The sequence below is a fragment of the Alosa sapidissima genome, chromosome 9 (assembly GCF_018492685.1).
Source record: "Alosa sapidissima isolate fAloSap1 chromosome 9, fAloSap1.pri, whole genome shotgun sequence".
NCBI classification, from domain to species: Eukaryota; Metazoa; Chordata; class Actinopteri; order Clupeiformes; family Clupeidae; genus Alosa; species Alosa sapidissima.
Window position 1 is genome coordinate 10,765,770 of NC_055965.1, and position 13,581 is coordinate 10,779,350.

At 43.6% G+C, this 13,581-nt stretch overlaps 1 protein-coding gene across 1 annotated transcript; it reads left to right on the forward strand.

The window, feature by feature from the left end:
- Nucleotides 1-1,198: 1,198 nt before the first annotated feature.
- On the forward strand, nt 1,199-5,549 carry LOC121719153. The gene is made up of 8 exons (XM_042104577.1): nt 1,199-1,620; nt 2,063-2,822; nt 3,111-3,306; nt 3,579-3,684; nt 3,941-4,176; nt 4,373-4,531; nt 4,932-5,057; nt 5,215-5,549. Exons 1-8 carry the CDS (start codon nt 1,507-1,509, stop codon nt 5,225-5,227), a joined length of 1,710 nt encoding a protein of 569 aa, XP_041960511.1. The 5' UTR covers nt 1,199-1,506; the 3' UTR covers nt 5,228-5,549.
- Nucleotides 5,550-13,581: the final 8,032 nt, after the last annotated feature.

Genomic DNA, 13,581 nt, shown 5'->3' on the forward strand with positions numbered 1-13,581 from the left:
AATAGGGTCCTACCTGATCAACAGCTTTACAAGGGAGCGTACCTGTTCCCTGGGTCCTATGTTCCCTGGTTCCTATGTTCCCTGTGCATGTTCACACTTCACTAGAAGTTAGTTGTATTTCTGGAGAGTGGCAAAACAACAGCATGACTTGGGATATTTGATTGTGTTGATGGAAAATGCAGACATTGGTGTTCAAGGAGATTCAAGATTCAAAGATTCAAGGAAGCTTTATTGTCATTCCTACATTTACATGTAGGAGCGAAATTTAGTCCTGCTAGTGTATATGTCCTCAAAGTTGGGTAGGCTGCAGCCGATGGTCCGCTGAGCTGAGCCTGCTTAACCACATGCTGCAGTGCCCTCCTGTCTGCAGCTTCTATTCCACATAGTAATACAGGCGAAGAGGACACTCTCCACTCCGCAGTTAATTAACATAGACGGCATAGGCCTAAATGATGGAACCCCAGTGATGATCTGACCTAAGGGGTCAATGCAATGCTTAATAAAAGTTAATATTCTGAACAATACAATAAAGTTTTATTGTCTCAATACAATTATTTGTTACTCGTGTTTGACAACGAGTAACAAATAAGGACAACGAAAACACCATGTCACGTGAATCACCACGTCAATCACCATAATAAAAGATGTGGAAGGTTATTTTTTACCCTTATCTCCCACTAAGAGGGCGAGAGAGTCCTTAGGTAGCCTATGTGTCTGTCTACTAGCATAACTTCAAAGCCGCTGTCCCGATAGGCCTACTGCAAATTTGTGAAGGCAACTACCAGAGGGTAACCATTCCGGTCCTATGATCAGATAATGCCGAATCAGGGACCAATCAGATTCTGGAATTTGGTTTTACTTTGATAAAATGTATGACATGGGCAATAGGGTCTGCAGTTGCCTGATTGCTCTTGTTCTGTAGTTTTTGGAATGGAATAATATCTGCTCATCGTATAGGCCTAATAATTTTGCCAACTGTAGGCTATGGTTAAGCAGAAATCACTGAACTCAAATCAAATATTAATTAGGCTTATTCAAGTTGTTGGCCAGAGAAGGTCCGTTTTATAAGTCTACATTTACTTAAAATAGCTTAGCTTTCGATCGCTATGGTTAGTTTATCTATAATAGCGACTATAATATCTATAATAGCGACTGCTATTGCTGGTTGTAACGCAGGCCTAAGGCCTAGGCCGATAGGCTAGCCTACAACTAATTTATTTGCACCTGAACAGTCCAGCAACAGACGTCGAAGAATCTCAACATGCGTCACAGTTATGAGGTCACAATAGCGTTCCTGTCACCCTGGGCGAAAACTATTTCAGTTGTTGAAACTTCTCAGAAAGAAACACACTTACTTTTCAGTAGATCCTTTTCGATTTTCTAAAATCAAATTTTGCATAACCATCTTTGACACGGTTTTGTAAGGCGTTTATTTCAGTTCATTGTCATCACCAAGTTGGAAGTGTAGGCTGGCTACTGTCTGTGAAAATATTCGCTTTCAGTTCAATGGATTCCCAAAGTCTTAAAGGAGAGCTGGATAAAATCCGAGCTCAAAACCAGGAGATAATTAACATAATGCGGCAGCACCTGAAGAAACAGATGCCGAACAACTACACCTCTGTGAGTTCCCTCAACAATCTTATTATAGCTGAACATATCATTTTATAGCCTAAATATTAGGTAAATGTTGTATCCCTTATTTTCTGGTGCCTATAATAAGTTGTGATACATAACACTTCTAGTAACGCACTTTAGAAAGTGACCTTTTTCAGAAAGTAGAAAGGTTAAAGGTCAAATTTAGTTTGGTGACCTAAACTAACCAAAGATTGTCTAGTTACGTCTCTGCTGGTGACTATTATTAAATCATCTTTGGCTCAACCACAATTATGGGTTAGTGGTTACCTAGAACTAGGCTATAGAAACTTTCAGGGATCACCACATCCAAAATTGCTTTTGTTTATGGTTCATGTACACAATAGTATTACACTTGTATTGATAATGCAGTGTGTGTGTGTGTGTGTGTGACATGTTTGATGACGTGTTGCCTCCTTCCTGTCTGCAGTCTCAGCATCAGCTGTTTCATCCTCATCATCATCCTCATGTTGAGCCTGTGCTGCAGCCAGAACACAATCCCACAATGCTCTGCGGTTCACTGCAGCCGCTCAGAGCCGGTGTAGCGCCTGGCCAGCGCAAGCTGTTGCCCCCTATCAGCCCTGCACCCCCCCAGCAGCAGCGGTCCAGCGCATCATTCCCCTCCTTGCCCGCGATCGCCAAGGTCCAAGACCCGGTCCTGATGCAGCTGTTGGTAGGTAACAGATTCCCCTCTGCAGCTCCCAAACGAGGTGCCCTACGATCCCTAGGCAGGAAGAAGTTGACAGGCCTTGATCGCGCTCACCCTCTGAAGCCGCTCCATCATGACAGAGCCCCGAGTGGCGTGGCTACTGGCAGCATGGCACCTGCTCCACCTGAGGAAACAGGAGAAAGCCAGAACAAGCCAAAGAAGATCAAGGCCAGGCGCTGTGCCAGAGCTGTCCAGCATGACCGAAACCATGACAGCGATGGTCAAGCTGAAGCCCAGGACGTGGGGTGCATGCAGGAGCCCCTTAGAGTCACTGAGGAGGTCAGACTCACTGATCTCCGTTGCAACAGTGTCCTCAAACACGTCTCAGATGGCAGAGGCAGCTCCACTCCACGTATTGCCTCCACTGTCCCTGCCCCCCCAGAGACAGCTAAACCCCAGGCAACCTGTCAGAGACAGTTCATCAGCAGACTGCCCCGCTTCAAGAAAACAACATCACTCAGTGTGGCCACTGCTGTGACAGGTGAGTAGTGAAGTTAGGAGAGTTAGGTACACACCCCTACCCCATCTCACACACACACTCAGTCACTCAGTATTGTCTCATATAGCTTTGGTTGTAACATGAAAATAATCTACAAATGGGCATGAGGTGTTCAATATAAAGAGATTACTGAGCAGCACATACAGAACACATTATACAGTTATAACACAGCTTACTTACACAGTGCAGTTATTACATAATTATGTATAGTAATAGTTTGCCAGTGTAGACAGGATGTCAGACAAACACATTTGACCTTTAACCTCCCAGAGCAAAAGCCCATGGAGTCTCTGGCAGGGAAGGAGGAAGTGAGGGAGCAGGTGAAGAAGAAGAGAGTGATAGTGGAGAAGCAGACAAGCAGCACCCAGCAGACCAGGGAGCTCCCAGAGCTGGCCAAACTGCCCCCTGTGTCCTGCCCTGAGCAGGCCATCCTGCAGGCCTTCAGGCTGCTCAGAGACGACGACTGGTGGGAGTAAACAGTAGCTAAAATAGGCTAGGCTAACACATCTAAGCAATTTACAGGCCTTTAGCTGTGATATTGTAGGTTACATTAACATATTGACTTCAGACAGATGATAGGCTTTCAGCTAAGATCATAGAGTCTAGACATGATGACATATGTGTGTTAGAAGAATGTGTTCCTTCATTGAAGATAGCCTGCCCTATGCTAGGGCTATATGCTAAAGTCAAGTCTATGTATCCTCATGTTTCTCTGAGTTGAGTGTGTTTTCTCTTTAGGGAGCAGAAGATCGAGGCCCTGACCTCCATCAGGTCTCTGTCCCAGCACCACGCTGAGGTGCTGCTGCCCAGGCTGCATGATGTGTGTCTGGCCGTCTACCGCGAGGTCAGAGGCTCTCTGCTGAAAAACAAGCTGGAGCTCATGATGCATTTGTTGTGTTTCAGACCAGATAGAGAATGTCTATTCAAATGACTTAATGATGCTATACATAGTTCAATGAGTTTACATTTCTTAATGCCACTACAATCTATAATCATACTGGGCATTCACTTTTGTGAACAGAACACACAGCTGTAACTCTATTCTAGATATTTCAAGTCAGAGTGGTAACCTATCATTCTGCATCACCCCTCCCACCCAGGTGAAGAACCTGCGCTCAATGGTGTCCCGAGTTGCCATGGTGACGCTGGCCCACCTGCACGCTCACCTGGGGCGAGCTATGGACGCAGAGGCCGAGGGCACAGCCCAGACGCTGCTGCCTAAAGCTGGAGAGGCCAGCGGCTTCATCAGGGAGGACATGGAGCTGGCACTGGGGTACATGGTGCTCAACGTCACCCCCTCTCGCAGCATGAACGCCTTCATCAACACAGGACTCAGGTGAGGGGAAAGAGAATCTTGGTGACCCTGCACTTCAGACTCTCTCCTTGTATACTGGTTCTTTGTGCTACAGTTTTACTGGTCCTCAACCAGTTCTCTCTGTTACATGGTTCTCTTTTTCACCTGGTTCTCCTGGCTCTGTGGTTCGTTGTCTCCTCTGGTTCTCTTGGTTTGTCATGGTTCTCTACTTTCTTAGGCACCGTAATGCGGCCGTAAGGAAGACCACTGCTCAGTTCCTGGAGAGACTGGCAGAGGTCATGGGGGCATCCCGCGTCCTGTCAGGGAAAAAGGACTTGACTGACCGGTTTATCCATTCCATCAGCTGCCTGGCCATTGACAGTGCACAGGAAGTCAGGTGGGAGTGCTGTTTTTTGTTTCTAAATTAACCAATCAGCTACCAAATCAAAACAATCAGCTCTCCAAATCATTAATAAATGGTCAGTGCAGTGGACTTGAAATTGTGTGTTTACCACAATTAGAATGAAGTAGTTAGTGGAAAAATGTTTACGTCCGGGAAACACTGTATGTTTTGTACATACTGTACATAGAATATGAATGAATGAGCGTCAAACGTAATGCAACGACAGTAGACACACCATTCTCCCTATTAAAGTCATAGTGGCATCAGAATCTGTTTTGAATGCTATTATAAGGTACAACTACTACATAATGTTACTATAATGCGGCCATTATCAATGACTATTATGTCCTCATTGTAAATAAATGAGTGTTGATGTATTTTGTGTCTCAAACAGGACCCATGCCCGTAACACCCTGGCATTCCTGGCTTCACATCCTAACCTTATCAAGATGGTGGACAGGTTCGCCCCTCAGAGAGACCAAGTCACTGTCAAGGACGTTATCAACAAATGCCAGAAAAGGTGGGTGCAAAACATTAGTGGACACCATGAACATTAAACATTTATATTTTACATCATTATCTATCAGTGTGATAATGTATCAGTTGTTTTTATTAAACCTGAGAGAATACAGAGGGGATATACCTGGTAAAGTGTTTTTTTTTTTTTTCTCCTGCAGAAATTTGCATTAAAGTAAACATCCAAGTCAGAAGACTGCAACAATTGATTTTGGATTACAAACAAATCTTCAAATGTGGCATATGAGGTGCTGAGACCAGGCCTATGAAAAGCAAAAAGCGCCCAGATTTAAATGTGGCCATAATCTCCATCTCGCCGCCGATCCAAAGAAAGAAGGAATTTTGGCAGCTGCAAAGGATCGCCTCCACCAATACCAAGCTCCTTCTGCCCCAACTATTTCACTCTCAAGACACCCCACCTCCCGCCACACACACACACACAGACACAGTACTACAGTATTCCATCATCCTTTGTCCTACAAATTAAAAATAAAGGGTGAAAAAAACACAAGTGTATGTATTTGTCTCTATTGCCTCAAGATTGCTAATAATAAACGTTGTAACAATAAACTTTATTGGTCCAATAAAGTTCAAGGTGTTTCCCTAGTGTCAGACTGTCAGTGGCAAGTTTTATTCTGACGTTCTGAGGTGACATAGTGGTTGCACTTTGACCCCATTTACCACTGACCTTGACTGAATGCTGACAATTACTTTACAGTGTAAAACATATATCTCAGATACATCAATGTCTGTATGTAACCCCTTCTTAACGGGTGTGTGCACAGGCACTATTACAATACATAAACAATTAATTAAATGGCGCAAACAGGATCCTGAAGGTCTCAGCGGTGGAATGGTGAGCTGGCTGAGATTCCTGAATACCAGTAGGCTAACAATTACAGACAATAAATTCAATTGAATAGCGCGGTGCCTCCACTGTAAAAATACTACACTTACCGTATAGCTCGTGTATAGTGTATTCCTACAGAATTTAAATAATCAATGTGAAAATAATAAGACTAGTGGTGAAGGTAGTTAAATGAATTGCCAATACACCCTGGATATAAAGAAATATAATAATTAAATATTTATTTGATAATAGCCACGTCGTGGACGTGACAACCCAAAAGCTGACAAATGTCAGGGAGCGAACAATTCACTCAAGGGGAAAACCGAACGTTAACGTTCAGACAGTAAGGCTAAATACACTGTTAGCTTAAGCTAAACAGTTCCCAGTGTGAAAGACAGACAACAATACAATATACATATCATTCAATCACAAGAATATACCAATCACAACAGTATTATTAATCATCTATAATCAAATAAAACCCCAACCCCCCCAAGCGCTGGCCGTTGGAGCTCGGTGGTGCACAGGACGGCAGCTCTGTGAGCTGCAGGCAGGACAGCAACCGCTGAACGGCTCTCCAACTCGCCGGTGATCCAAGCAGAGACGAGAACGTGTGTGTGTGTCAGTGTAAGTGCAGTTGACGTTACTCACGACCGATCACTCAGAACCGGGAGATCCCGCTCAGTCCTGACACAGAGGAATCGGAGGCAGCTATGTCCCAGCTAGCCGAGGATGCGACTCCGGTGGAGGATATTGCTGCAGTCAGCCTGCAGTGCACACCTCAACAGCAGCAGCGGGTAGTTGGCGGTTGGCACTCCGGTGGGCTCAGCACCGGAGGCAAAACGCAGTCGTCCTTAGGAGGTCTGGCTCCGGTGGGCCCAGCACCGAAGCACAAATCGAGTCCGTCTCCGAAGGAGAATGCAACAGGAACTAGCTAGCAGGTCAGCTACCCAGGTCAGGATAGCTTCACCTATAGCACTCATAGATATATGAATAGCACTGAACAAATAGCTAGTTAGACAAATAATAGCAGACCGGTAACTTAAAAGAGAAGGGGTAAGCAAGTACGATGCGCTGATGTTACGGAGTAAGTGGGCCTATGAACTTGTCCAATGGTCTCCACAAACTACAGGCAGCAAAGTATCCTCTCTCTCTCCAGTGCAAACCCGGACCGTGACTGATGAGCCTTCCCCTCTCTGAGGAGATGGAACCTTCACATTCCCTGCGATTTCGCGGGCATAAACAAATAACAAATAATCATTGGCTGCTTAAACAATTCAAATAAAAGCAAAACAAACAAAGACATTTGATTGGTTCACACACAGAATGTAGTAAATCACAGTAGTAAGTAAGTTACAAAGTATTCTGGTACATGGAGTAAATACGTACAGTACAGGTTATTAAATTGTCAGCTTTTACAGGTGCTTACACTCTCCCCCCACCAAACAAACAGCATGCCCCCATGCTGGGACACATACAGTATAAGGTGAAAAGGAAAACAAAGGTAACAAACAAACAAACAAATTAATAAACAAAGTCAAGGAACAAATAAACTAGTTTAAAAACCAGCTATGGGTGCGATGGCATTCTTGTACGGCATAAGAAATGGCCTGTGTGCACCTGTGCTACAAAGAGCCTGTGGAGAACACCACCAGGCATGAGAAGACTGCCCTGATGCTAGACGTGATGCTACTAGTGTGTGCTTGCTCTGCACTCCCAGTTTGCCATAAGTCAAATGATCAGTAGGCCTCCTTTCCCTATGTGACCTACGCACTACAAGGGGCACTGATTCTGAGGGAGCTGCAACCGTAGTTGAGGGACCATCAGGATAGCTACCATCCTGGCCTGCAGCTGCTACGTCTTCTATTACTTCAAGGGACCTGTATGGAGAGATGGGGAGTGCAGTGTTGAGGGGAGATGCGACTACATCATTAGGTGTGTGCACTAACCTAGGGCCTCTAAGTGGGGTGGAGACACACGGCGCAGTGGAATCTGGTATAGGCTGACGGACCTGTGTGCTAGTACTCAGAGGAGCGTTTTCCACTGCATCCTCAGCAAAACAGCCATATTCCGAATCGGAATCAGAAGAGCTAAGTTGTCGAAGATCTTCGGTAGGCAACACTTCAGAGACACCAACCCTACGATTCTCCTTATCCCTTCTATGCCTCACAGCTCTTGGGCACGGAGCTGGAGAAGTATCAGCCACGGGGCCCAATCTCACCTCCTGTCCCAACGGCAAAATATGGTTGCGGTGCATCACCTTGATGGGTCCTTTACCATCCACGGGCCTCAACCTGTACACAGGGAGGTCAGAAAGCTGACTGTCCACTACATATGGACAAGAACTCCACCTATCTGCCAATTTCTGCTTCCCTTTCAAACCAAGGTTCCGAATCAACACCCGATCCCCAGGACTCAGGCTATGATAGCGGACTTTCTGGTCATAACGCTCCTTATTGCTCTGGTTCATCCTATCCGCCGAGGCTTGGGCTAGCTGGTAAGCAGCTTGCAACTCCTCTTTCATCTTTGTCACATACCTCAAATGTGACGCAGATGACGTGTCATTAGACGAAACACCAAAACAGACATCAACAGGGAGTCGAGCTTCCCTACCAAACATCAAAAAATAAGGTGAGTACCCTGTTGCCTCATTGGGTGTGCAATTATATGCATGCACCAGATGCACAATGTGTTGGCTCCATTGGGACTTTTGCTGAGACTCAAGGGTGCCCAACATATCCAGCAAAGTCCTATTGAACCTCTCCGGTTGAGGGTCACCCTGTGGATGGTAAGGGGACGTCCTAGACTTCTTAACACCCAACATAGTCAACATCTCAGTCACCAGTCTACTCTCAAAATCCCTACCCTGGTCTGAGTGAATGCGGGTGGGCAAGCCGTAATGTATAAAATACTTCTCCCACAGAGTCTTCGCCACAGTAACAGCTGTCTGGTCCTTTGTGGGAAAGGCTTGTGCATACCGAGTGAAGTGGTCGGTGACAACCAGCACATTACAAACATTCCGAGAGTCAGGCTCAATCGAAAGAAAGTCAATGCACACCAGATCCAAGGGTCCAGAACTCTGTATGTGGGAAAGTAGAGCAGCTCTCTGAGGCAGCGTTTTCCGCTTGATGCAGCGTTCACAGGTCTTACAGTGTTTCTCAACATCCAGCTTCATACGGGGCCAGTAAAATCTGTCACGTACCAAGCTATACGACTTATCAAAACCCAAGTGGCCAATGTCGTCATGCAGCAACTTAAAAACAAGACTGTGAAACTGCTTAGGCAGCACCAATTGCCTTACACACTGGTCACCCTGCTTAATGGTCCTATACAACAACCCTTTGTTGAGGGACAGCTTTATCCACTCCCTTTTCAATACCTTCATGTCTGGGTGCCTAGTCTGGATACTGTTGGCAGGTTTCTTCAGACTAATCGCTTGCCAGACCTCTCCTATACAAGGATCACTCCTCTGGGCCTCTTGAAGCTCACCAGGACTGAAAGTAGGAAGCTGGTCAGTGGCTACTGTAGCAGCATGACAGTACACCGTAGGGATGGCTGACTTATGACTACCGATCTGATCAACCACACACGGAAAAGAGGGACAACCTGCTCTCTGCATGGATATAACTTGACAAATCGCTCTCACACCAGGCGCTGGAATTTCTTGCCACTCATCATATAGATCTTGAAGATGTATTTAAAAGACCACAAAAATCTGCATGGGCAAATTGAGTGAAGTTTCCTCTTTTTACTGGGTGTGTATGCACAGACTAGCATGTATATGTGTAGACCATGTATGTAGAATACAGTGAAGAGTTAGTAAAATATTGTACATTCAAGAAACACTTTTAAGTTTTGTACTGTACATCCTCAAGAAAGTTTTACCGAAGTACAGTACCATCAACATGTGAGGCAAAAAAATGCCCATAAAGACCCTCCTGTTACGACTCGCATTATGTGTGGCCCAATTACGATGATTGTTTTTGAATCAGTAGATGTTCCTCTCTCCAGCAACAGTAAAACCATCCACCAAAGCCACTGCACATGTAAGATAATGCCTCATAAAAATGACCAAAATTTAGAGATATGAAAATTCTGCTTTCAGTGGTTCTGATAACCCTACACCCTCTTAATGTCAATGCTTCATCTTCAACTTTTGGTCTGTAAAACTAGGGAACCCAGACTTTATGGAAATATAAAAGTTATTTTCATATATTTATATTAGAATTATCAGGGAACTGTAGCCATTGCAATTTCAGTCATTTTTAGCCATAAATTGCCTGATTTTCGAGGGTCTCCAGGGGGGCCCCCAGAACTCAGTAATGAAATATAGCTTGAGGGTTTTAATCATATGGCTGTCCATAGTTCCACATACCTCTCACACATACAAAGTATGAGCCGATTTGGCCGACCCCCATCTTCCAACCTCTGCCTGGTTTTCTCATCCAATGACTCTTAAGTACAATAATCAAGTAAATGTTCTTAGTTACTGTTCACCCCTGGTGGCTAGGAAGATGGTGAAGTAACTAGTTTCAGAAAGGGACACACAGACAGGAGACAATAATGCAGGGTGGGCCATCATGGTAGTGCACTTTGGAGAATGAGAGGTGGAAATTCCAATTCCAATTATTGGAGATGCAGTGGTCAGAATATGCATAGACCCAAATATGTATGGTGGGCAAATGGATGAAGAGTCTCAGTCTGAGTCTAAAATTAATATTGAGATGAGCTTAAACTAAACAGGACATGTTCCCCCAGTGAGACATTTATGAGAAAAGATTGGTCAGCGTTTGACAACTGAATATTCCATTAGACTCAAGAAGACCTACTGTAGGATGAGATCTCTCTCCTCCTATGCCTGCCTCTTTTATGAACATTTCTCCCTACATCCACCAGGTGGCAGAGAAGGCTTACTGGAAGCCTACAATTTATATGCCGTCTACCCCGACCACAGAGACAGGACCTGGTTTCCTCTTCCACCAGATAAGATTGATAAGAGAGCAATTCCTCAGCAACAGGGATGGACACTATGTATGATACATGTATTTAACATACGTATTTCAAATACAAAATACTATTTTACAATTTGTATTTTATTGGGTTGAAAGAAATGGCTTCATATTTTGTTTTAAAATAGTTGTGTATTTTTGTAATTTAAATTAATGGCAAATATTCTTGGTAAAACCAATATGTGGTGACATCATAAAAGTTCAAAACAATGAATGCAATTCATTAATTCATATTGAGATTCAGGAAGATGATCCAGTGCGTGTAGGTATCATCAGTGCATAAGTAACGTGTAGGTTGCTCATACACACACCCCCTCTCTCACACCAACCTCAAGTGTCTTGAGAACTTTACCCATCAGTTCCCATGAGAACTTTAATCAGCAGAACACATGGAAACCATTTGTCGTCAGTTTAACCCCATTTGTCCACACAAATACCCAGTTAGTTAAAAACCAGCCAATAGGGTCCTACCTGATCAACAGCTTTACAAGGGAGCGTACCTGTTCCCTGGGTCCTATGTTCCCTGGTTCCTATGTTCCCTGTGCATGTTCACACTTCACTAGAAGTTAGTTGTATTTCTGGAGAGTGGCAAAACAACAGCATGACTTGGGATATTTGATTGTGTTGATGGAAAATGCAGACATTGGTGTTCAAGGAGATTCAAGATTCAAAGATTCAAGGAAGCTTTATTGTCATTCCTACATTTACATGTAGGAGCGAAATTTAGTCCTGCTAGTGTATATGTCCTCAATGTTGGGTAGGCTGCAGCCGATGGTCCGCTGAGCTGAGCCTGCTTAACCACATGCTGCAGTGCCCTCCTGTCTGCAGCTTCTATTCCACATAGTAATACAGGCGACCACTCCGCAGTTAATTAACATAGAAGGCATAGGCCTAAATGATGGAACCCCACTGATGATCTGACCTAAGGGGTCAATGCAATGCTTAATAAAAGTTAATATTCTGAACAATACAATAAAGTTTTATTGTGTCAATACAATTATTTGTTACTCGTGTTTGACAACGAGTAACAAATAAGGACAACGAAAACACCATGTCACGTGAATCACCACAATAAAAGATGTGGAAGCTTATTTTTTACCCTTATCTCCCACTAAGAGGGCGAGAGAGTACTTAGGTAGCCTATGTTGTCTAGTAGCATAACTTCAAAGCCGCTGTCCCGATGTAGGCCTACTGCAAATTTGTGAAGGCAACTACCAGAGGGTAACCATATTCCGGTCCTACATGATCAGATAATGCCGAATCAGGGACCAATCGGATTCTGGAATTTGGTTTTACTTTGATAAAATGTGTGACATGGGCAATAGGGTCTGCAGTTGCCTGATTGCTCTTGTTCTGTAGTTTAGTTTTTGGAATGGAATAATCAGAGGTGGGACCAAGTCACTGTTTGGCAAGTCACAAGTAAGTCCCAAGTCTTAGCACTCAAGTCCAAGTCAAGTCCCAAGTAAATACAGAGAAGGGTAAGTCGAGTCCAAGTCCAAGTCTCATCACAGCCAAGGCGAGTCCAAGTCCAAGTCCCAATCTTTTTCAAGTCCTGAACAAGTCATCAGGTACTCTTCACTTAATAATGGCATTATTAGACTATCGATCATAATTTTAACACTTCCATCTAATCCACAGATTTTTTTTTTATAAATACAGATTAAAATATGTTCAATGTTTCTGTCTTGAAATATTTTACGATATATGCATGCGCATACAATATACACATGTGCATACCTGAGTAATCTGTACAAAACGGATAGCTACATGACAAATAAAAATATTGTTTTTCCAAATTTCGGAGCCCACTTTAAGGATGAGTAATAATTTGACTAATGGCATTTCACTGCGCTAGGCCACAGATTTGCCTGCAAACAATTTATTAGGCTGTCTGCCAGTGGCGACTCATAAGGGAAGCCAAGGTCAACACTTTTATATTATTTAAAAGATAATAATGACACAGTAATTTTGTTTTAAAGTATTCATTTCTTAAGAAATACTACACGTGATGCTGTTTATCTCATTTGTAAATGGTGCACTGTCACTTTAAGCCCATTGTGTGCCACTGTCCACACATTCTCATAATGATCTTTTTTACCAGCTCCATTCCTATGGCTAGTCCACAAACTCAAACATTGTTTGTGCCACATGAATAGCACAATATTAACAATGATAAGCATTATATTAAGTTGGCACAAACAGCTTTCATTCCTTTGGAAATAGATGCATGTATGACATGATGATTGCTTGACATTTTCTGTTTGCAATTAAATGTGAATTATGAGCCTGGTAGCCAGTAGCCACCTAGCTAGCTGAGTGGAATGCGTTTCAATCGGCATATCAATGTGCTTCATGTAAACAAATTATTGAATAGGCCTACTTCAAGACTCACCATTTCCATTAAACAAAGTGCACCAAAAATAGTTCCCTTTTCAATAGACAGCGTCTTGGTTGCTAGGTAACCAACATTCCAGACCCCTCATAGGTAGGGAAAGTAATCTCATCGCCATCTAGTGGTTGCGTTCCTAGAGTTTAGCGGAGTGGATGGGATTTTTTTTTTTGAAAAAATATATCTCGCTGCACAGTGGGATCTTAATTTAATGCCTTCCATATGTTAGGCACTGGGGTCACCTCTATTGCTTCAAGTGGTCATACCTTATTTTTAGGAT